General features: G+C 48.6%; 2 protein-coding genes across 8 annotated transcripts in view; one reads left to right on the top strand and one right to left on the bottom strand.

Moving 5' to 3' along the window:
- GABARAPL2 (GABA type A receptor associated protein like 2) overlaps positions 1-2,281 on the top strand; it is a 7,159-nt gene extending 4,878 nt beyond the window's left edge. Inside the window, exon 4 of the mRNA XM_061594314.1 lies at positions 1,757-2,281. Coding sequence (XP_061450298.1) covers positions 1,757-1,847 — 91 coding nt within the window. The 3' untranslated portion in view covers positions 1,848-2,281. The remainder of the gene's footprint in view (positions 1-1,756) is intronic.
- ADAT1 (adenosine deaminase tRNA specific 1) lies at positions 893-24,587 on the bottom strand. 7 transcript variants are annotated; one of them, XM_061594305.1, is made up of 10 exons: positions 23,788-24,587; positions 23,084-23,152; positions 22,850-22,904; positions 22,510-22,640; positions 20,114-20,615; positions 17,108-17,253; positions 15,557-15,656; positions 12,579-12,665; positions 8,573-8,705; positions 949-6,855 (listed from the first exon to the last, which is right to left on the bottom strand). In XM_061594305.1, the coding sequence occupies exons 1-10, from the start codon at positions 23,942-23,944 to the stop codon at positions 6,634-6,636; spliced, it is 1,602 nt and encodes a 533-aa protein (XP_061450289.1). In that variant the 5' UTR covers positions 23,945-24,587; the 3' UTR covers positions 949-6,633. The 7 variants fall into 7 exon arrangements, with proteins under 7 accessions (XP_061450292.1, XP_061450289.1, XP_061450290.1 ...); XM_061594304.1 differs by having other exon boundaries at positions 950-6,855; positions 12,579-12,686; XM_061594308.1 differs by lacking the exon at positions 8,573-8,705 and having other exon boundaries at positions 893-6,855.

Below are 24,587 nucleotides of genomic sequence, written 5' to 3'. Positions count from 1 at the left end.
TGTCATTCTTTGTGGCGCTCTGCTAATGTTTAACATTAAATAAATAAGAGAGCTTTCTGCTATAGGGCGGTCTAGAAATGTAATTAAATAAATAAAATAAATAATAAATAAATAAACAAGGTTAAACTTCATGGTGTTGACATCCCATCTTTTCTTTCCCCACTCTCCACAAACTGTCTAGTCTGGGGCTTGAAATCATGGTTTCCCTCGGAGGGTACATTTTTCCTATAAAAAGGGTTCCCAAATTTTGATTTGTGGGCCTCATTCAAGTGGTCCATGGCATGTCTGCATATACATATTCCTACTGATTTTTAACTGTATTTTTACTGCTTCTTTCATTTCTCATATCATATTTTATTGAATTGAAAGCAATTTGGAGCACAACTTTTAATACAGTAAAATACAATAGAATAAAAATTTAAAGGATAAAAGTACAATTAAAAAACATGCAGTGTGTCTTAACACAGCGCATTACAGACTTAGCAGTCCTCCAGGACCATCAGCAGTTCCCAATTGGTTCACAGGGGGAAAGTTGGGAGGCCGCTGCTCCATACTGTTCCTGCTCTGCTTCCACCTCAGTAGCAAGACAAAGTAGCAGTCAGTCCAGAGACATGGCTAGTACAGTAGGGCCCCGCTTATACGGCTGGTTAGGGACCAGGCCCCCGCCGTAAAGCAGAACCCATTGACTGTAATGGGTCGTGTCGCACGAAAATGCCGCAAAATCAGCTTTAAAACAGGGAATTTCCCCTAATTGAAAGCCACCACATCAGCGGAATGCCGTAAAGCGGGACCCTACTGTACCTAATTACTATCAAGATGAAAAGGAAATGTCTGTGCTTGTTTAGAACACACAACTCTTCCTAATTTGGAAATAGCAGAGCTCCGCATGAAGCAAAGCCAAGGGCCATGTGGTCTTAGCCATCCTAGAGCCGGGGTGGCTTCTCAGTTACTGAAATGATTTGCTAGTCCCTGAGCCCACTATCAAGTCAGAATATAACCTCTCATGCCATATTTATGTTTGATAGACAGTATTTTTTGGTTTTAAGTGATTAACAACATAATCCTACTCAGAAGTCCATTAGAATTCTGTAGAGCATAACTCTCCAGCTTGCAGCCCAAGTATAGATTTAATGTGCTTGTGTTCATTTATTTTAGCCAGGCATGTTTTTTTGAAAAACGTTGTGTTTTTATTAGATTACAGATTAAAATGTATCTATCTTTGCGAGATTCAATCTTTTGTACTGAAAACTTCAGCCTTTATAAAATGCAGAGGTTTAATAGGAAGTCCAGATTTTTTTATTTACTTACTATATTTATATGCAGCTTAATGCCAGTAGTTTTTAAGCAGTTTGTAAAAAGATAGCAAATACCAATATATATATAAACATACAATGAAATACCAGATGAAACAATAAAATCCTAAAAAAGCAAGATAGCAGCAAAACGTCGTAAATGGCCCAGAAAGCTTTGGCTATGGGGCAGTATATAAATACAATAAATAAATAAAAGTCTGGGGAATGATTCAGTAGCCTGGCAACCAAGTACCTGTGAGGTGAATGGAGAATCAGAGAGGGAGGGAGGTGGGGTCTGCAGTCATCCAGATACCAACACCATCCTTCCCGCCAGGCAAATGACACCATCCTACCCGTTGGAAAAGTCCCATTTAAGGGATTGCCTTGGATTCCACTTTCTCTTAGTTGCATGTGGACTCCTTGATTCCTCAGCCAGTTCCTCACGGCCTTGTTTCTTCCTCCAGCCTGACAATGGGACAGCTTTATGAGAAAGAGAAGGATGAGGACGGCTTCCTGTATGTGGCGTATAGTGGAGAAAACACCTTTGGCATCTGAGTGCACCTCCTCCCTCTATGTCTTGTAAATAGCCTCTTGTTTATGATCATGGCCCTGAGGCACATCCTGCATCTGTTGCTGGGTTGATTTAATATATGGATAGGTTTTTGTTAGCCTGGTAATTTATGGAAGTTTTATTTCCCCATTGCACATTGTACTCATAGCTGTAAATTCCATGGTCCCTTTCTTCTGGGATGCATTTAATGGCATTATTTAAATAATGAAGCAAGATAGTTGAGGGATTAGAAGCGAGGGTGGGAGGGGGATTTTGAAATGAAGGTTTGACTAATTATTAATTATTACAGTTTCATAGTAAGGGGAGCTTCCAGATTGTTCTAAACAGTCTCAAGATGCTAATATGTTGATCTTGGCTAGTGTGTTCCTCTTGATGAATTTTGCTAGAGGAAGCAATTATTAAAAATTTCTCTCACAGATATGTAGCAGTTCTATGTTACTTCATTTTTAAAATGCCTGGTATTCTGAGGTCAAACTTACACTCAGTAACCCTTTGTATACAGAATCCATTCACCACAAACCTTACGGCAGGGGTCACCAACCTTCCTGGACTAGAGGGCATAGTGCAAATTTTGAGAGTGCATCACAAAATGGCTGCCATGAGGGCATGGCCAAACACAAAATTAAAAAGTAGTTATGATGTAGCTTTTCCCATAATTGTATTTACATACTAGAAGATGCTTGGCCTGTTTAAATTCTGCCTGCCATGTAGCTGTTAAAGACACAAGAACTCTGTTCTTCCTCAGTGCCAACGCTAAAAAGACTTATTCTGAGTAAACATGTACACCATTCTACTGTAAGTTGTATAGTGAATCCTTAATGGTCTTTAGCTCCTGCAAAGCAGGAGACATGTCTAAGCCTCTTTGCAAAGTTTTCACATTTGCCTGTTGGGAGGGGATTCTTTAACATTCACCCACATTTATTGTGTAGTTGTATTTGCAGAAAATAATTTCTAGGCACTACCTGATCTTTGATGAACCCAGCCCAGGCAAGATGCATCCTGGTTGCTAGGGGAAAAGGGCAATACAGAGATTCCAAGGACTAGAAAAAAAGACAGAAGCAGGAAAAATACACTAAACAGGAGGCCAAAATAGAAGCTCTTTAGGAACCCAGGGATTGCTATTGCCTGGTGTCCAGACAACTCACTTCCTCTGACTTTACTCATTGACCAAAAACACTGACAAGGCAGGGGAAGCTAGGCTTGCTCATTTCACAAAAAAAGCTTCAAAGGATATCTGCATATTTTGCTTCATAGCTTTCTTTCTAGGAGGGCTAGAGACTTTTCTTTTTAAATGAAAGTTCAGGTTCTGGGCTACGTGGTGGGAGTGCCACTGAAGGCCTTTGTGGGCACCCACAGGCAATGCATTGGCAACCCCTACCTTACAGCTTCTTTTGTAGATGACACCAAATGATCCAAGTATTCCCCAGGACAGGTTGGGAAGAGCTCCAGAAGTCCTCTTTAGCAGCCAGAGAATCGTTTCCTTACACTTCTGATGAGGGGCTTTGTCTATTGAAGTCTCCCCCTCTTTAGGACTGTTGCTACTTGCAACAAGTTCTGAAAGAGTGATAAGGCAGGACTTCCCTTTGTTAAAGCCTCAGCAAAAATTATTTGACAGCTGGAGGCAGATCTGATTTCATGCATTCCTGCCTGCAACTTGTTTTTTTTTTTAAAAAAGGGGGGGGGTTATCAGTTTATCTTTATAATATGTAACAGAACCATTTCACAGTTGAGTTCTTCAAAAGCTGCTCAGCTGAACGTCACCCAGGCCAGTGATTTGCCAGTGCACTGGGGAAGTCCCGTAGTTCTGTGGCAGAAGGTCCTAGGTTCAGTCCTCAGTATCTCCTGATACTCCTGCTTGAAACTGCCTGAAACCCCAGAGAGCCACTGCCAGTCAGTGTAAACAATAGTGTATGTATGTATGTATGTATGTATGTATGTGTACATATTATACATACATAAACAATAGTGAGCTAGATAGACCAATGAGGCAGCTTCCTAAAAAATGACTTTCATCATCTCTTCAGAGACATCATCTGCACTAGTAGTTCAGCAGTTATTTCTTCCAAAATATGCAATGGAAATGAAAGCATGAGGCTCGCTCCAAATGGAATCCTTAAGAGTAGCCAAAGGATAATAATAAATTCATAATTAATTAATTTTAATTAATTAATGTTGTCTGCCTCTCACCCAGAATTCAGGTCCCAAGGTGAATTACAAAGATTTAAAATTGCAAAGCATTCATAAAAACCATACAGAAATTTAAAAATTACAAAAAACAAGAAACCATACATAACAAACCCTTGAAAACATCAACACAGAAGTGGAAATTTAACCAAATGCTTGTATAAAAAGATGAGTCTCCAGCAGCTGTTTAAAAATGGGATGAGAGGTGGCTGATCTCATAGGGAAGGGCATTCTATAGTCTAGGGGCCATGACAGAGAAGGCCCTGTTGCGAGTATTCGCCAATCGGGTATCAAATATAGTAGGCACTTGCAACAGGCCCTTCCCTAGCTCTCTTGCAAAGGCAGGCAGGCAGATACCTAGGTCCCAAACTGTTTAGGGCTTTAAAGGTCAAAACCAGCACCTTCAATTGTACTCTGAAGCAAGCTGGGTGAGGGTAGTCAGATCTGAGCATCCAAGATAGGGCAGCAGCTGAAACTGAACGAAAGCCCCCCTGGCCACCACCGCTACCTGATCTAGCAGCAAGGCCGGGTCCAGGAGCGCTCCCAGACCGCAGACCCACTCCTTCATGGGGAGTGGAACCCCATCCGCAGTGGACAAACACCCCCAATCCTGGTTAGCATTTCTGCTCACCAGCAACACCTCTGTCTTGTCCGGATTTAATTTCAGATTGTGCACCCACATCTAGCCCCTTATAGCCTGGAGCTCCCAATCCAGCACCTGCCCTGCATCCTTGGGATCTGATGTGACCGATACGTAGAGCTGAGTATCATCAGCATACTGCTGGCAGCCCAGCTCACCTCCTTGGATGAGCACTTCCAACAGCTTCATGTAGATGTTAAATAGCATTGGGGACAAAATGGAGCCTTGTGGAACGTCAATGGCTTTGTAGCTTCAATAGTACACAGTAAAAAAAATGTCAGTGGGCTGATTAGCACTGCCCTCCCTTCTCCCTGCTAGCCTCTGAGCAGCAACCCTAGAACTTTGGAAAGCTCATTTCTCCCCTGTTGGGGGCTGGTAAGTAGAGGTCTAGCTCAGGAGGGGAGGGGGGATCTTTGCTCCCCTCAGCCAGAAAACAGGTAGCTGCTTGACACAGCCAGTTCCATGCTGAATTACTACTAAGCACCTCTTGAAGGCACAAGAACTTGCAGTGCAGCACTTGTTCTTACCCATCTATCAGATGTAGTGGAGACCTTGTTCATAATTAACAAAGAAGCAGCCACGCATGGCAGGCTGGACCAATTAATTGCAGCTTTACATAAGATTTCTATAAGCAGGAAGAGTACCTGGAAGCTTAATAGCTCTGTGACTTTCTTCACCTTCCCCAAGGCTCCATTCACAAGGATGATTGGCCCCACCATCCTAAGTAGTAGTGCTGGCCTGCATGAGCAAAGCAGGAAACTCCTCTTTAAGGTTTTGAAGTGTGGGCTATGTGAACAGCCAGCCCCCTCTTGACTCCTGTAGCAATGGGCTGCTCCCCTTGGTGACCATATCCTGGTAGTGTCATTGCACAGGTCTTAAACATATAATTCCACTCATTTCTATGAGCCACACTGAAGCATAACAATGAGATCCATTACTGTTGTGTGGTAGCTTTTTAGTTTAGCAGCATTCATTCACACAATCCAGATTATTTATTTATATACTGCTTTTCAGGCAGATCTCACAAAGCAGTTTTTGTAAGATTATTACAGCAATAAGTATTCGTGGTCTTTTTAAAGTTATAATAAAATGGAAAAGACAGCCTGTTTGTTTAAGAAGAAGCTGTTTCTGCTTCCTCTCATGCCCCTGAGGTGACAGTCAGGAGAAGGAGGGAGGGGCCACTATGGCAACTGGATGGTGACAGTTCCTCCGCTTCTTTCTTCTCCCCTCCCCTCCCCTCTGGACAAGATGGTTCTTCAGGTTAGACTCCAAAATCCTCTAAAAGCTGGCAGCAGGGCAGCTCCTAAATGGATTGTTTCAGTAGCACTGCGCTCTAAGCCAGGGATAGCCAGCAGGGTGCCCTTCAGAGGTGGTCTGACTACAACTCCCGTGAGCCCAGCTAGCATGGGCAATGGTCAGGGATGATAAGTTGTAGTATAGCACCATCTAGAGGGCACCACATTGGCTACCCCTGCTCAGCATTTATGTTTGAACTCCAACAGTTCCAGCAAGCAGGTGACAGTCACTGTATCCTATAGCCAAATACGTTCTAAAACGTCTGTCAATATAAGTCTAAATAATACCTTTTTAAACTGTGTATAGAATCAAAATGACTCTTACTAAAGTTGCATTAGTGATAAGATTTGCAAGGGTTGTTAGCAGGCATTGCAGCCTGGATCACACCCCCAAGTTACATTAGGATGCCAACATGGCTCTGATGGGGCTGTTACTCCACCCACCCTGCGATGCAGCCCAGGAGAAGGCCCCAAACAGCTGTAGATACTTGCCACCTAGAGTTTTGGCAAGCCATTTGGTGAAGATGTGACAGGGGTGGCCGTGTATCTGAGCCTTGGTGGTGTCAAGAGACGTTCCAAAAGCCTAAAGTTCTCATCTCACCAGTAAACCCACAGCTGTTGCTGCTGGCACAGCAGCTCTTTGCCCGATACTCACAGCAGGACCAGTAATGTGTGACCCTCCCAGGCAAGGCAGTCTTGCTCCTGACCTGAGCCAGGTGTCAGCACAGCTCCGCCCTCTCTCACATGAAGTGCAGGTAACTGCGACTGTTCCTCACCCAGGAGCTCAAGGTCTGGCTGCGCAGGACCTTCCAGGCTTCTTGGTAACTGGCAGCAGCTTCCTTGTATTCCCAGTAAGTCTGTAATCTCTTCGCTCTGAGATGGATAAATAAGGTGGCTTGAAGTGGGCCGTGACCCCTGCCTGGTTTCCCCTAGCCCTTTGCAAGCAAGAAGAGGTTGAACAGCCTCCTGTCACGCCTCCAGCCATGCCTAGCCAAACAAACGGCAGCCATTATGTAATGATTCCAACAGTCACACCAACACGTCATGGCCAGAGGCTGCTGAAAGCTTCCTGTGTACAAACAGCCAAAAACAGCACTGCCAGTGCCTGCCTTCCTGCCACGGGGATGTCCACATCAAGCAGGACAGCAGGGAGCCAGCTTGTGGACACTCCTACATGGCAGGATGCTGAACATGGGGAGGGAGGCAGGAGAGGACCCTTGGCTCTCCTGGCAGGGGCTAGAGGCACTGGGGAAAGTGCCAGCAGAGAGAACAGAGAGTAGGCACAGCATCTCTGTTGACATCTCTGGAAGGGTGTGAGGCAGGCTTAGGCCCAAACAAAAGCTTTGCCCACCCAGTCCATGTTTATTATGCAACCCTCTTTTCATTTCAAGTCGTGCAGCAGCTGCCCACCACACAGTCAACACACCACCTGCACCTGACCCATTCTAGCTGTCTTGTGTCCAGCCCTGCTCTCATCGGCATCTTTGCGGCAGAAAAGGCAGGTTTCACTTGCCTGCCAATCTGCGGCTGTGCCATAGAGAAGGCACTGGAGGGCAAGAAGTGCAGGGAGCAGCTGACTAAGCTGAGCAGGGCCAAGGCCAGCAGTTCCAGTCCCATCAAGATGCATGGCAAGAAGCTACCTGAATGTAGAAATAGCATTCCCTCCTGCCCACAGGGAGGATCATGTCAAATCAGAACTAGCTGCCTGTGCGCCAGTCTGATAGGAAACAGGCAAAGGGCAAACAAAATCCCAGGAAATTGCAAAACTAAAGAAAGTATGTTTTTGGGGTGGGGAAGAGAAGAGACAGGTTACTCAAGCAGTGTGGGGCCGGCATACTGGGAACACACTCCCACATTTGAGTCAAGCCCAGTAGGCAGGGCTAAGCCTGCAGAAGCAGGCGCTTGCATAGAAGGAAGCAAGGCAAGAGCCTGGTCCTGCAAGTTTCCACCCTGGGCCTCAGTACAGCCAGAAGAAACAGCAGAGCAATAAAGGAAACAATGAGAGTCACAGCAGGGGGATGTCGCACAGTGCAGGGAGAGCGCCAGGGGCCAGAACAACGGCAGCAGTGAGTGCTACAAGAAAAGCAGGGCCAGACCACCTGATAGCCGGGGGGGGGGGGGACCCGTGGCCCAAAGCCTGATTCCATGTGGCCTGCAGAAATTGGGGGCGGGTCAGAGAGAGGGAGAGCTATTCAAGTCCTGCCATGCTGCAAACTGCAGCCACTTTTAGCTCTAGCCTGCCCACCATGGGTCAGTAGCCCTTCACAAGATAAGTCCCAGCTGACAAAGCGTCAAGGCAAGTTAAGCAGCAGAGCGAGTTCGGCAGCAGGGCGAGGAGGCCAGCCCCCCCCCACTCTGCCCATCTGTTCCCTGACCTCAACTAAACCACAGTCCCCAACCCATTGACGTAATAAACCTTAAACAAAACTATGCAGGTAAGAAGCCAGCAGGGGTGTGGGGGCTTTCCAGTGTTTTGCACTGCCTGCAGCATGTACGACTATCTGCCTGTTGGACAGAAGTCGTGGGTGTGCTCTCGGTGCAATGAGCTCTCCGGGAACGACTTCATTTCCTTGAGGCCAAGGTGGCTGACCTGGAAAAGCTGAGAGAGGCAGAGAGGTGTGTGGAGGAGGCCTTCAGGGACGTTATAGCTGTGTCCCACTCCAAGGATGATAGCTCTCCTGCTATCATGGAGAACGATGGTCTCAGGGAAGGAGAGCATCCAGCTGAGGAAGAGGGAAACAATCCCTTAGAAGGGACCCATTCCTTGGGGGATGAGCAGCTATCCTCTCGTGCCGAGGATATATCTCCAGGGGGTGGAGGGATCCTTGTAGTGGGTGATTTGATCATTAGGAACATAGATAGTGGGGTGTGTGATGGGCGTGCAGACCGCAAGGTGTTTTGCCTGCCTGGTGCGAAGGTTGTGGATATCGCCCATCGTTTAGATAGTTTGGTAGACAGTGCTGGGGAGGAGTCAGTGGTCGTGGTACACATTGGCACCAACGACATGCGGAAATGCAGCCGTGAGGTCCTGGAAGCAAAATTTAGGTTGCTAGGTAGGATGCTGAAAGCCAGGACCTCCAAGGTGGCTTTCTCTGAAATGCTAACAGTTCCACACGCAGGACCAGCCAGACAGGCACAGCTTTGCAGTCTCACTGCATGGATGAGACAATGGTGTCGGGTGGAAGGGTTTGGATTTGTTAGGCACTGGGGAACATTTTGGGACAAGCCGGGCCTATACAAAAGGGACGGGCTCCACTTGAACCAGAATGGAACCAGACTGCTGGCACTTAAAATTAAAAAGGTGGCAGAGCAGCTTTTAAACTGACTGAGGGGGGAACCTGACGAGCTGCGGAAGGTCCGGTTCGGAATAAACCTCCCCCCTGGGATAAAGACCAAAGAAATGATGAAATTTTAAAAGGGGTAGGCCTAGAAGTAGGCATTGTGAGAGCAGGGGCACAGGATATAAATTCAGAAGGGCAAAATTACCACAGGCCAAACCACAAGTACCAAAGACACTTGAAGAGAGACACTGCTTACAAGTGCCTGTACGCTAATGCTAGGAGCCTCCGAACCAAGATGGGAGAATTGGAGTGCTTGGTCTTAGAGAAGAGCATTGATATAGTGAGCATAACGGAGACCTGGTGGAATGGAGAAAACCAGTGGAATACGGTTATCCCTGGATATAAACTATATCGGAAGGTCAGGGAAGGACGTATTGGTGGCGGAGTCGCTCTATACGTGAAAGAAGGCATTGAATCCAGCAAGCTCGAAACCCCAAAAGAGGCGGACTCCTCCACAGAATCGTTGTGAGTGGTGATACCATGCCCCAGGAGGGATTTAATACTGGGAACGATCTATCGTCCCCCTGATCAAAATGCTCAGGGAGACCTGGAGATGAGATATGAAATTGAGGAAGCATCCAAACTAGGAAATGTGGTAGTAATGGGTGACTTCAACTACCCAGACACAGACTGGCCGCATATGTGTTCCAGTCATGACAAAGCAGCAAGATTTCTAGATATTCTAAATGACTGTTCCCTAGACCTGTTGGTCATGGAACCGACCAGAGGGACGGCAACCCTGGACTTAATCCTCAGTGGGGACCGGGACCTGGTGCGAGATGTAAGTGTTGTTGAACCGATTGGGAGCAGTGACCATAGTGCTATTAAATTAAACATACATGTAAATGGCCAATTGCCAAGAAAATCCAATACGGTCACATTTGACTTCAAAAGAGGAAAGTTCACAAAAATTAGGGGATTGATAAAAAGAAAGCTAAAAAACAAAGTCCAGAGGGTCACATCACTTGAAAATGCTTGGAAGTTGTTTAAAAACACTATATTAGAAGCTCAACTAGAGTGCATACAGCAGATCAGAAAAGGTACCGCCAGGGCCAAGAAGATGCCAGCATGGTTAACGAGCAAAGTCAAGGAAGCTCTTAGAGGCAAAAAGTCTTCCTTCAGAAAATGGAAGTCTTGTCTGAATGAAGAAAATAAAAAGGAACACAAACTCTGGCAAACGAAATGCAAGAAGACAATAAGGGATGCTAAAAAAAATTTTGAGGAGCACTTTGCTAAGAACATAAAAACCAACAGCAAAAAATTCTATAAATACATTCAAAGCAGGAGAGCATCTAGGGAGGCGATTGGACCCTTGGATGATAAGGGAGTCAAAGGTGTACTAAAGAACGATAAGGAGATTGCAGTGAAGCTAAATGAATTCTTTGCATCTGTCTTCACAGTGGAAGATATAGGGCAGATCCCCAAACCTGAACTAACATTTGCAGGAAGGGATTCTGAGGAACTGAGACAAATAGTGGTAACGAGAGAGGAAGTTCTATGCTTAATGGACAATATAAAAACTGACAAATCACCGGGCCCGGATGGCATCCACCCAAGAGTTCTCAAAGAACTCAAATGTGAAATTGCTGATCTGCTAACTAAAATATGTAACTTGTCCCTCGGGTCCTCCTCTGTGCTGGAAAGTGGCAAATGTAACGCCAATATTCAAAAAGGGATCCAGGGGGGATCCCGGAAATTACAGGCCAGTTAGCTTAACTTCTGTCCCTGAAAAACTGGTAGAAAGTATTATTAAAGCTAGATTAACTAAGCACATAGAAGAACAAGCCTTGCTGAAGCAGGGAAAGTCCTGTCTCAGTAACCTATTAGAATTCTTTGAGAGGGACAACAAGCATATAGATGGAGGTGATCCAGTGGACATAGTGTACTTAGACTTTCAAAAAGCGTTTGACAAGGTACCTCACCAAAGACTTCTGAGGAAGCTCTTCAGTCATGGAATAAGAGGAGAGGTCCTCTTGTGGATAAGAAATTGGTTAAGAAGCAGAAAGCAGAGAGTAGGAATAAATGGACAGTTCTCCCAATGGAGGGCTGTAGAAAGTGGAGTCCCTCAAGGATCAGTATTGGGATCTGTACTTTTCAACTTGTTCATTGATGACCTAGAATTAGGAGTGAGCAGTGAAGTGGCCAAGTTTGCTGACGACACTAAATTGTTCAGGGTTGTTAAAACAAAAAGGGATTGCGAAGCGCTCCAAAAAGACCTCTCCAAACTGAGTGAACGGGCGGAAAAATGGCAAATGCAATTCAATATAAACAAGTATAAAATTTTGCATATTGGAGCAAAAAATCTTAATTTCACATATATGCTCATGGGGTCTGAACTGGCGGTGACCGACCAGGAGAGAGACCTCGGGGTTGTAGTGGACGGCACGATGAAAATGTCGACCCAGTGTGCGGCAGCTGTGAAAAAGGCAAATTCCATGCTAGCGATAATTAGGAAAGGTACTGAAAATAAAACAGCCGATATCATAATGCCGTTGTATAAATGTATGGTGTGGCCGCATTTGGAATACTGTGTACAGTTCTGGTCGCCTCATCTCAAAAAGGATATTATAGAATTGGAAAAGGTTCAGAAGAGGGCAACCAGACTGATCAAGGGGATGGAGCGACTCCCTTACGTGGAAAGGTTGCTGCATTTGGGGCTTTTTAGTTCAGAGAAAAGGTGGGTCAGAAGAGACATGATAGAAGTGTATAAAATTATGCATGGCATTGAGAAAGTGGATAGAGAAAAGTTTTTCTCCCTCTCTCTCATAATAATAGAACTCATGGACATTCAAAGAAGTTGAATGTTGGAAGATTCAGGACAGACAAATGGAAGTACTTTTTTACTCAGCGCATAGTTAAACTATGGAATTTGCTCCCACAAGATGCAGAATGGCCACCAGCTTGGATGGCTTTAAAAGAAGATTAGACAAATTCATGGAGGACAGGGCTATCAATGGCTACTAGCCGTGATGGCTGTGCTCTGCCACCCTTGTCAGAGGCAGCATGTTTCTGAAAACCAGTTGCCGGAAGCCTCAGGAGGGGAGAGTGCTCTTGCACTCGGGTCCTGCTTGTGGGCTTCACCCAGGCACCTGGTTGGCCACTGTGAGAACAGGATGCTGGACTAGATGGGCCACTGGCCTGATCCAGCAGGCTCTTCTTATGTTCTTTTGTTCTATAAAGTTTGCCAACCCCGACAGAAAAGGGAGAACCTGGAGCCCAGCACACAGCAGCTGAAGAAAGCGGGAAGTTTCTCACCTGAGAGTTTCTGGCAGATTCTCTTGTGGGATGCTTCTCACCAGCTTCAGGAATGCCTGGAAGAGTTCCACCTTGCAGATCCAAGACCTGCCAGCGATGGGATGGGAGCTAAATTCCAATCAGAAGTCTCATTGTAAAAGCAACAAGGTTAAGCTTTTTGGCAGAGGCACTACTCTGGCAAGTTTCCATCCCAAAAGGCCACCACAGAAAGGCTTATTCCAAGGCCTTTGCTTTGTAGATGTTGTGAGGCATAATTCTGTCTTAAACCTACTGCCTATCAGTTTCAGGAAAATGGTCTGAAGCTCGTGTTTAAAAGGTGTTCCGCAACACTTCATTTCACAATCACATAAACTATGGAATTAGCTCCAACAGCAGGCAGTGATGGCCACCAACTTAGATGGCTTTAAAAGAGGATTAGACAAATTCACAGAGAATATGGCTATTAATGGCTACTAGCCACAATGGCTTCTGAATACCAGATGCTAGAAACTGCAGGGGGAGAGTGCTCTGGTGCTCTGGTGCTGCTTGCAGGCTTCTCATGGGCACCTGGTTGGCCACTGTGAGGACAGGATGCTGGACTCGATGGGCCACTGGCCTTATAAACTTCAACCCGGTCTCTCTCCACTTATCTTCGTTTTCTAAGCTGTAAACCTTGCATAAAAAGTTTAAACACAAGTGGCTTCATATCTGAGATAACTGATGAGCGGCCAGGCTAAGGTTTATATAACCAAGAGTTGCAGAAAACCTTTTCAACACCAGCTCTGGACCATTTGCTGCAACCCATCTGCTCCCGACCACGGTGGAACTGCCACCCCTTTCTAGACTTCTCCAGCCTTTCTAGCATAGGGGCTGCTAAACCTGAACATGGTGTCCCAAGACTTAAATAAAGCCATTTTGATTCTTGCTGCTTTTGTTGACTTAGTCACCTACTGCAAGAAAAGTCTCTAAGCAACTTACAAGAAGATTAAAGCCAAAAAAGCATAACATATAAAACAATACATTTCACTAAAAACATTCCAATAATCCACAAACATATTCAAGCAGAAAAACAAAAAAAACCTCAGCAGCAAGAACATTTCATCTGAGAGACCATCAGCCCGCTTGTCATAATTTGTCACACGCCCAGGAGATCGTCTTCAGCCTGGCAATGAAAGGGCGTTAATGATGGTGCCAGGTGGACCTCACCAAGATCATTCCACAGATGGGGAGGACAGAAAAGACATTCACCCTTATTGGCACCCTCAGAGGGAGCATCCGGAGAAGTGCCTCAAATGAAGACGGAAGGGTCCAGGGCTTCTATTTATTTATTTTATTTATTTATTATTTGATTTAAATCCCACCCTTCCAGCAGGGGAGATGTTCTGGAAGATATTGGGGTCCTGTGGTATAAAGGTCCCTCTGGGTTAAAACCAGCATTTTGAAATGTACAGGCAGCCACTGTAGCCATGCCAAGATTGGTGTTATATGATCAGCCTGCCGCAATCAAGCCTGCTATGAATTCACTCTGGCCCTTAGCAACACACTTGTCCTGTTCGCTGCAGCTCCTGTTACAAACTGTGGCCAAGATTTCTTTCCAGGGCGATGACAGCCACTTCAGCACCCTCTTGGACAGACTGCAGAAAGCACCAACTTCACTACCTCGCTAACCATCACTCGCTTTCAAGATTATTTCACCACTCCCATTATGGATCCTTGTAAGTCAAGAGTAGGCAAGCCTCAGGACTGCGGGATCTACTGTTTCTTCTCTTAAAAAAAAACTAGAACCCTGCAATCCATCAACAGGAGCCAGGTGCAAAACAGTGACTCAGCTAGGCAGAGTAAAGGAACAGGGTGCCTCTCTGCAAACACGCTCAACCCAGGAATTTGTGATTAGTACCAGAAACAAGCTCAAAAGTCCTTTCACATGAAAACCTGCTCCTGCTCCCCCTACAATCATTCCTTTTTAGCAACCTAATCTAGGAGGGAAAAGCAATTTAATTTTTGCCATGATTAGACAATGAGGAGTCAGAATCCTTGCTGATCTTCAAATCACCCAGAGACCTATCAGGAAATCCCACCTTCCACCCACCCTGGTTATGCCTCGTATTTCTCTCCTCCCCCCACCCCATGAAACCAGGCACCTGGTTGGCCACTGTGAGAACAGGATGCTGGACTAGATGGGCCACTGGCCTGATCCAGCAGGCTCTTCTTATGTTCTTATGTTCTTAACTGTCCACCTCTTTCTCCACAGAGGACCTTTGTCTCCAGAAAGGCTGTAAACTGATCAAGCTGCAAACTAAAAACTTTCACCTGAGCTGCTCAACCTCCTTCCCTATTTCCTTAAAAGCAGCCCAGTGATAAAGGGCTCTATTGTCTATGTAGCTGGTGCTACTACAACTGCAGATATGCCACTTCAAGCATCCCAATCAGACCAGAGACACGTGGTGGCCAAGATTTCTTTCTGAGGCAATTTCAACCAATTTAGGCCCCCTCGGAGTGTATGTGCAACTCAGGGAAACTGTGTGTCTTGTGCATTATTTTTTATTTAATATGCATTAAGTGTGCCAATCCTACTGCCTGGTTCCCTAACCACTAACTTGCATTTAAAAGGAGTTAGACTAATTCATGGAGGATAAAGCTAATCAATGGCTACAAGGCATAGTGGCAATACGCCTCTGAACACCACTTGGTGTTCAGAATTGGGAAGAGCTCTATTTGCGCTCAGATCCTGCTTGTGGGCTTCTTCCCATAATGGGCATCTGGTTGGCCACTGGGAGAATGGGATGCTGGGCTAGGTGGGCCCCCTTTGACCTGAACCAGTGGCAGGGCTCTTTCTTATGTTCTTACGGCAAGACCAGGCAACTGACCTGCTCAAACGTGCAGCACTTATCACTGATTCATATCAGGAAGAAGCAAGGAAATTAAAACACATTTCTTGTGGCAAGGCCCAGAAGAGCTGTGGCTCCTGCCACCTCTGGCACAAGCTACCTGTGACACACCTGGACTTTGGGCTCCCAATTGCTTTCTTGGTTGTCCCCTGCTTGAAGCCACGTGAAATGACATCTAGTGGGTGCTCCGGAACAGCACTCCAGCTGATAGCTGGGAAACCGGGGGGTGGGGGGTGGGGGAGAAAGGAGGAAGGAAGGGTCACTTGCCACAGAATATGGAAGGCAAGACCAAGTGCCCTCCCACACAGCCCGGCACAGTCCAGCTTCCTCAGGCGATTCAGCCCCCGCAGACAGCCCATCAGATGGTGACCTTTGCTCCTACAGCCATACAACCTGTGGGTCACCAGCCTCTGCTTGGGCTGCCTCAAAGCCTGCAGCCCTTCTCTAGGCACCTCCATGGGGCCTTTTACCCCAGCTCAGAACCCGACTCCTGCACAAGGACTTTGATGACAACAAGGCCCGGGATGCGCCACTGACTTTACAAACGTGGAGTGGCACACTGAAGGCCCCTTGATCTATGGGTCCCTTGGAGAACAGGCCCAAACAAGGGTGCCAGTTACCACCACGATCAACAGGGGTGCAGCAAGTCAGGCTTTAGCCCTCACTACAGACTCCCTCCCTGCAGGCAGCCCACATCTAAATCTCCTGCCACGGGGTCACAACAACAGGAGGTCCTTCTGAAGGCCTTCTCCCTGTACTTGCACTTCGCGGGGTCCCCTCCAGAGACAGCTGCCTCAGAAGTCCAGGGGGCTGCCTGTTCCCAGTGTCTCTGGCAGGTTGAGGCTCGGGTCTGCGTCCCTGAGTCTTGTGGTTTTCTCAGGGTTATGAGGCTTGGGTAAGGGGAGGTCCAGAAGTCCTAGGCTGGCCCCTTCGCAGAATATGCTAGGATCACCCACAGTGGGCCAGTCCCAGAGTATCCCTGCCCCAGAGGGAAGCCTCCGAGCCCTGATACCTCCCACCAGGGGAAGAAGCTCTAGGGATCCCTGGGACAGCTGCTCCTTCTCCGCAAAACCCTCCTCTCTGGCTGTGCTCAGCAGCTCCAGCAGACCCTCACAGGTCACTCCCTGCCCCCCATCTCTCGTCTTGGCTGACTGAGCGGCTGCCCTGGCCCCGGCAGAGGTGGAGAGGTACTCCTTAAAGAGGCCAAGCTGGTAGGATCCCATTGACCCGAGGTGACCCCCTGCAGACCTTCACACCCTGCCTCTCCTTTTCCTCCCTCTTAGCTGGCGGTTTTATTCTGCGGAATGCCAGACATACATAGCAGCAATTTTCAAAGATCCCTCTGAGGCAGTCAAAACGGCTTATAGTTCTAAACAGCAAATCAACAGAAATACCCAGCGAGTTTCCAGAAGGGAAACCTATGACTCCTCCCTCCACCCCCACCCCCAACTTGCCAGTTACAGCCCCTTCTTGTTGCCCCTGGCTCTGTGGAGTGGTCAGATGGCAAGGTGGGAACCACCCTCAGCAGGACAGCACACAGCTTGGATGGCCACTGTGATGCATGCAGACCCCAGCTCTTCCACTGCAACATCTCCCCCGCCCCAAGCAAAGACGTGAGAGAGAAGCCCAGGCACCCTCACGAACGTCCTGGAGGACACTCACCTGCACCGCACGGCACCACCTTCCCTTGACCCAGAGCATGGCTGGCCTCAACTGCTTCACGGCTGTGGACGAAGAGCAGCTGGGACTGCAGGGTTTCCACCTCTTGAGCCCGGAAACCGTCTGGCAAACCCAAGACAGGTCGACACCTGTGGGGCGGGGAGAGGAAGACACAACCTCCATTTAGCAACACTGCCAGGCTGTATGCTTAGAATAAGAATAAGGAAACCAACATGCACCCTAGAAGTTACTGCAATGAGCTAACTCATCCAGCAGTCCCATCCCACAGTCCTGAGGGCTCAGCTAGCCTGATTGCACCTCCAAGCGGGCAGACTGTGGCTGCCCCAGGCAAGCAGAAGTGCAATGAAAGAGCAGAATTCAGCAGCCTGACACGTATGGGTTTCCTTTTTAGCTTGCAAAGTGGTGCATGGAAGTATCACTGCAATTTTTGGCATCATATCAGAAGCCAGAAGGGAGCTGAACAAGATGGGGTGGGGAGTTTCAATGCCCTCTTCAAATGCTTTGCCCCTTCCGCACTCATCCCCATGCTCTTCATACAGTGTAGATTTAAACTAGGGAATCTGCTACCGTAGGATGTAATGATGGCCATCAACCAGGCCAGCTTTAAGAGGAAATGAGGCAAATTCATGGAGGATAAAACTGTCAATGGCTCCTAGTGGTGAAGGTTACATACAGTATTATGTCCAGGATCAGATTCAGTTGTGGGCAACACAAGTGAGTGGCCCTTGTATCTCGCTCATGGACTTCCCAAGGCATCTGGTTGGCCACTGTGGGAACAGGATCCTAGGCTAGCTGGGCACCCATTGACCTGATCCAGCCTCAGGGCTCCTCTTGTGTTCTTATGACTTAACAGAAACAGAAGAAATCATGCGTAGGAGCTCGACGTCCTGACTCCTGTCTGTTTCCTGACTCGTAACTGAGCGGAGCTGCCTCAGCTGGGCCAGAGAATATACAAGTGAGTCAGGTCTCAGAGACTGAGCAAACAGGGAGAGCTAACAGAGTTTGGCAGCACTGTTTGGCAGGGAAGTCCCTAACAAAAAAAATTGCCTTGTAGCACACACCACATACCAGTGGGACTGTTCTTTAACATTCAAGGAGGACAGGACATAGCACAGGCCATTCCAATACAAGTAGGAAAAAACCCCAAAAGATAACACAGACTATGGACAGGAAGGACACTCCAGTAGTGGTGACCTGCAAGGTGTGTGCAATGTTTGTTTTCTTGCCTGAGAACAACATGGCGTTCATGAACAACAAGTACAAGCTTGTTGTGCTGTTGGAAAAAAAATAAGAGGCTTGGAGTGGCGGGTGGCCACACTCAAGGGTATAAGAGAAGACAAAGAGTTCTTAGATGGAACACTGGAACAAGAACAGCAAAGAGAAGTACAGGAGGTGGAAGAACAGCAGCATGTCAAAGCAGAAGAGGAGACAGCTGTGGAGAGCAACAACGAAGTAGGGGAAACTCCGTGGGAAAGGGTGACAGTTAGGAGCAAAAGAGCTAGAAGACACCCTTCATCAGTGGAGCTGCGGAATCTGAGGACAGTGAGCAAGAGGCTGAAGCTCAGTCAGGCAGAGACAACAAAACTATGCCCCACGACAAGAAGAAGAGGAGGAGGAGTGGGAGAGCCCCTACTACATGGGATTAAAACCCAAGTATGTCGAGACAACCTATGGACTCGCCAGGTACCCTGCCTCCCTGCAGGATGGATTAGAGATGTGACAGAAGGGCTGCCATTGCTCATAAAGCCCACTGACACATATCCCTTTCTTCACATCCATGTGGGAACAAATGATATGAATGAACTCTGGGGGAAAGGGAAGTATAGTTTTCAAGTTTCAAAATGTTAACAGATGACAAAGAAAAGGCAGAAGTGCTCAGTTCCTACTTTGGCTCAGTCTTCTCCCAAAAAAGGGTCTATGACCCTCCTGGGAAACATGAAGTACAAGTTAAGGGGCAGGATTGCAGCTTGAGATTGATAGACAAATGGTCAAGGAATACCTAATCACTTTGAACGAGTTCAAATCGTTATGGCCCAATGAACTGCATCCTTGAGTATTGAAGGAAGTGGCTGAAACACTCTCGGAACCGTTGTCTATTATCTTTGTGAATGTTATGTAAATTTGTATATGCAGAGATCATCAGCCGGTCTGAAATGCGTGTGTGCCAGTGAGTGTATTTACCTAAGAAAGCAGGCTTTTACCCTGCATTGAGATCACTGAGGCTTAAAACTTAGTAAAATAAGAAAAGCTACTTTATTTATAGAAATACACAGTAGGTGGGAAAGGCATACCCAGTTCTAACTAACTAACTAAGTTGGAGGTGCAGTGCCCAGACGTGATTGTTATCAATACAATACAGGAACAAAATTGTTCGTTTAACCATTGCAAAAATTCATTATCCCCTAATGAACGCCTGTGATTATGAGCTGAAACGCATTGGGCTTTTTTGAAAAAACCTTGCAATAAAGCCAGTTTTCCAAAAAAAAACCTCAGCATTCTTGTCTTTGACCTCTTTTCCAGACATGGGTACCGCCCTCATGGCTCAGGACAGAGAGAGCAGAGACAAAGATGTCTCCTCTCTCTCAGACAGTCGGAGAAGAGAAGAGCAAGAGCAGAAGGAGGAGGAGCAGATAAGCTTCCCTGAGCATATCAGTTTACAAGGAAGGAAGTTAGTCACAGCACAGCACAGGTAAAGGTAGCCAAGCCTATCCATCTGGAGGACCCTAAGTCTATCTCCCTTCTGGAACACAAACAAAACAGCAAAACAGGGGTTGCTCTTGCCCCACTTCCAACAGTGAAATTGTGGAGGACGGGTGAAGTGCCGCATGACTGGAGGAGGGCTCATGTTGTCCCCATCTTCAAAAAAGGCAAAAAGGAGGAACCTGGGAACCCCAGACCAGTCAGCCTGACATCATTCCCTGGAAAATTCTAAAGATTATAATTCTAAAGATTATAAAGCAGTCAATCTCTCCCAGTCTGCTCACTGACCTTGCAACAATGGCCCTCTGCAGGGCCTCCTTGCTGTAGGGACAACGGCCCACGACCACGGCCGACAAGCAGATGGGCTGCTGGAGGAAATGCATCAGGAGAGCACCCTGGCAGCCAAGGACGTTCCAGCGTGCCAGCTTATCACTGCACGACATGGAGGCCGTCTGGGCCCCACGGCCTGGCTTGACCCGTAGAAGCCCCACGGTGTGGAAGTCACCACCAGGCCGGTGGGAGTCCCCTGCCTCTCCAGGGACACACTTGGCCCCAGTCCGGTGGACATCCACCACTCTGGCTCCAGCACCATCCTCGACAGGGAGCTCAGCACCATGGGCTGAATGGCTGTCGGCCACTTTCTGTCTCTTGGGGGAATGGACAGCTGGCATTCCTTCAGCCTCCCTTCCGCAGTCACCATGAAAGCCCCTCTTAGGGGCCTTTGTTGGCTTCAGAGGCTGGCAAGGCTGGGCTTCTGCTTCTATCACTGGGATGATTGACGCGTCCCCACCTAGAAGAAATGGCCAGGAGAAGAGGTGCTTTAGAAGACAACGGCAAATAGGGACTCTCACCCACCATCTCCTCAAGCAAGGAGTCTACGCCTTCTTACAATGGTAATACCAGCCCCTCAGGTAGTATCTGGCACCCAAACAGAAGCTCTGCTGCCCTCAACTCCTCCAGGGCCACAGTAGTGCACTTGAGTTCAGCCTCAGCTGAGCCGGGTGAGCTTCAAGCTCTTCCCCACATGATGCTCCCAGTAACAAACACATTCCATCCTCAGTCAGCCGCCTGGCCCACAGTCGCCCTCTTCTACCTCAGGAAGCGTGTGCAAGCACAACACACCAGCAGAGCCATCTTGAAGTCACCAGGTACACACACCTTGCTGCTACCACCACTAACATCTCAAAGACATTAGAGTTAAGACATGACAAAGCTAGGACACTATTGCTCACAGTAACATTCTCCAAAACTTTCAGCCCTGAAATTGCACCAGAAGCCAACACCCAACCTGCATCACTGTAGGGCCACTTCAAAACATATTCTACCAAACTTTCATACTCACAGCTTGGGGAGGGGGTGCAGTATTATTAAGGTACTGTACTTACAAAGAAGGGACCCTAATCCATGTCCTGTTAGCTTTATTAATTAAGATTGTTCCCTGGCCTGATCATTTAGGGACTTTTCAAGGCAACTTACAGAAACCAAACCAAATTACATCAAAATACAGATTCTAAAACCCCACCCATAAAACAGTACATACACACACACCGATAAATCAATAAACAAAAAGTGTAAGTTACATAAGAGGAGGTCAAAGGCGGCTCATCTTGTCCAGTACTCTGTTCTCACAATAGGCAACCAAATGCCCCAATGGCAAGAGGCCCACAAGCAGATTTAAGTGCAACAGCAGTACTTCTGATTCCCAGCGACTGATATTCAGAGGAGGAAGTCGACCATAGCCGTTGTAGCTAGTAGCCAACAATAGCCATTTTCCTCCAAGAATTTGTAATCCTCTTCTAAAGCCATCCAGGTTAGTGGCACTCGCCACCTCTTGTGGGAGCAAATTTCATAATTTAACTACACCCCGTGTGAAGAAGCACTTTTGTCTGCCCTAAATTTCCACCATTCAGATTCAATGGCTAAGTCCAGATTCTAGTATTGCAAAAGAGCAAGACTTCTTCCAGTCCACTTTCTCCACACCATGCATAATCTTTAACACCTTTATCACACCTCACCTTTTTTCCTAAACTAAAAAGCCCCAAATACTGTAACATTTCCTCAGAGGGAGGGTGCTCCATCACCCCTTGATCATTCTCACTGCCCTTTTCTGAACTTTTCCAACTCTCCAATATCTTTTCTGAGATGAGGTGACTAGAAATGCACACTATATTCCAGTGTGGTCTCACCATGGATTTCTGTAACAGTGTTACGATACTGGCAGTTTTCTTAATGATCCCTGACATGGAGTTTGCCTTTTTGATAGCTGCCACATACTATTTTTATATTTATTTATTTTATTATTTATTGTTTTAGTTATATCCTGCCCTTCCTCCCAACAGGAGCCCAGGGCAGCAAACATAAACGCCAAAAACACTAAAACATCATAAAAAGACCTATGTCCAGCTCTTCCTCCGAGCACATCAGGGGAGTATACATGACCCCACACTATTTCGCACTCCAAGCAACCTTGCGAGGTAGATTCGGCTAAGAGTGTGTGATGAGCCCACCCAACACGCTTTGTGATCTCCCCAGGCCAAGGCTCCATCAACCGTGCCACAATGCTGCCAGCCTATTTTGAAGCCAGGCTCCTTCGCAGCTTCACCCCTGGCACAGGCACCACACAGCCAGCTACAAAAAGGGAGCCACCAACCCAACAGGCCACATGGCTGCTCTGTTGTACTCACAAGGCGTGTGGCTGCAGAAAAAAATAAAGCTGACATGTGGTTTGAGAATCCACTTCCCTTCCTCGGTTCCTGGGTGGAAGATGCTGGGCTCTTGGCACACAGCGGCCAGCCACAGCTGGTGAAGGAGGTACCTGGGGGGCAAGAAGACAGCTGCCTTACGAGGAGCTTCACCAGCAGAACTTCCCTCTGCCGGCACCTGAGCCTAACGCAATCCCTGGAACTGCAGAGGAAAGCTGCCTTCGCCCACGCACATCCCTTGGGAGAAGACCATTGTGGTCAAAGTTGCCTGATGGGAATTTCCAGTGCCCCCCCAAAATCCTTCTTTGTGCACCTCACTCACCTCTGGAAGCTCCTCTTGGCCACCACTTCAGCATGACTGTCATTGACAATGTCTCCTGCAGAAGAGACACCACCACCAAAGGCAACAGGGTAAGGCCAGCTGAGCCCCCTTCTGGGTGGAAGCCAAGGCCCACAGGGACGGAAGCCTGCCCCAGCTCCACTCCAAGGGGCTCAGGGGAAGGGGAGACCCAGCCAAGTGGGCTCAAGCAGGCAAGGGGGAGTGGGGCACACTTACCAGTCTTCCTCATTTCTGACTGCCCAATGCATTTTGTACCAGTTCCCATGGCAACAACTTCCTTAAGCGCTGAGGGAAAAAATAAAGACCACTGGAAGAGGGAAGGGCAACATCCAAGGTGCGGGGGGAGCGAACGGGGTTGGGTTTCATCTGTACTGGGCAGGCTGAGGAGCAGCCAGGGCCGAAGACTGGAGCTCCATAGTTGCCTCACTAACCCTTCCGGAGCCTGGGCGCTGCCACTGAGGCTCTGGTCCACTTTGGGGAGATGGCAGTGGCCCACACACACCCCAGCCCTCCTCTCTCCCGTTGTCCTGGAAGGCGCCACCCTGGCTGCGCAGAGTCAGAGAGGGAGGCCCTCTCGTGCGCCCCGATGTTGGTTGGTTGGTTGGGGGAACAGAGGCAGCCCTTGAGAATGTCAAGTGTGCGGACCGGCATTGCGCGTCATCCCCGCAAGAGACCAAAACCAAGCCGGCTGCTGCAGCCACGCTTTCGCCACCTGAACGTCGCCTCCGAGCAGGGGGGTCAAGTCGGCCTTCACCTGCCCCGGAGCAGGAGGGTCCCAACGGCGCCCCACTGCCAGGATTCTCCCTCCACGAGGTCGACCCGCAGAGCAGGCCGCGCTCCGGAGAAAGGCTAGTCAAGCGGGGGCCTCTGGGAAGCGACAGCGCCGGCCGGGCCCCTCCGGCGCCGGCCTCTCCTCTTACCTGGCCCGCCGCCGACCGGCTCAGCCCTGCGCTCCACCTTCAGCACAGCCGCCAGTAGCGTCCACTCGCGCGCCCCCGCGGCCGGCTTCCCTCGCCGAGGCAGCCGCGTATGGTAGTGGCCGTAACACAGGGAGGCCACCTCGTCCGCCGCCCACATCGCGCCCCAGGCAGCTCCGTCACGGGGGTCATCTGGGGGCCTCCGGGCGTCGCTGGGCTGCGACTCCCACCAGCAGCCGCTCAGAGACGGCGCGGGCCGGGCCGGGGGAGACTGCTGGAGCCCAGCAGCGCCCACGCCTGCCGCACGCGGACTCCTCCTGCCCCACAGAGTCCTTCCCAAAGCGGGTCGCCCTCGCGGCGGGCGCGGAGGTGTTGCAAGCCCTTCTCAGGCTCCGGACAGGACGCAGGAGGGAAGGCGGGAAGCCGCCGCGGGAGGAAGCCCCGCTCCGCCGGAGCCTCCTCTCCGTCCTCGAGTGCGCACCGGGTCAGCAGCTCAAGAAATCGCCGCCAGCGGGGCAGCTCTGCGGAATGAAGCCGGTCACCACCCAAGTCGCCATGGCGAGCGGGAAGAGTGGCCCTTCCTACGAGGAGCAGCGCGGCGACGCCTGATGAGGTACTCCATGCGCGCTCAGAGGCACTCTCGCACGGGAAGGAGTCCGAGCCTCAGCTGCACTTCCGGCTCCCAAAGGGCCAGGCGGGGCGACCACGGCTAATGCCCACGGAGACCCATGGGGACCCATCGGGGCTGTCCCGCTCCCCCCGACGGTCCTACTCGGCCATCTGGAAACCGGAAGTGGGGAATC

This window comes from Rhineura floridana, chromosome 13 (assembly GCF_030035675.1).
Source record: "Rhineura floridana isolate rRhiFlo1 chromosome 13, rRhiFlo1.hap2, whole genome shotgun sequence".
In the NCBI taxonomy this organism is placed as follows: domain Eukaryota; kingdom Metazoa; phylum Chordata; class Lepidosauria; order Squamata; family Rhineuridae; genus Rhineura; species Rhineura floridana.
This window is presented reverse-complemented; position numbering and strand designations above follow the sequence as displayed.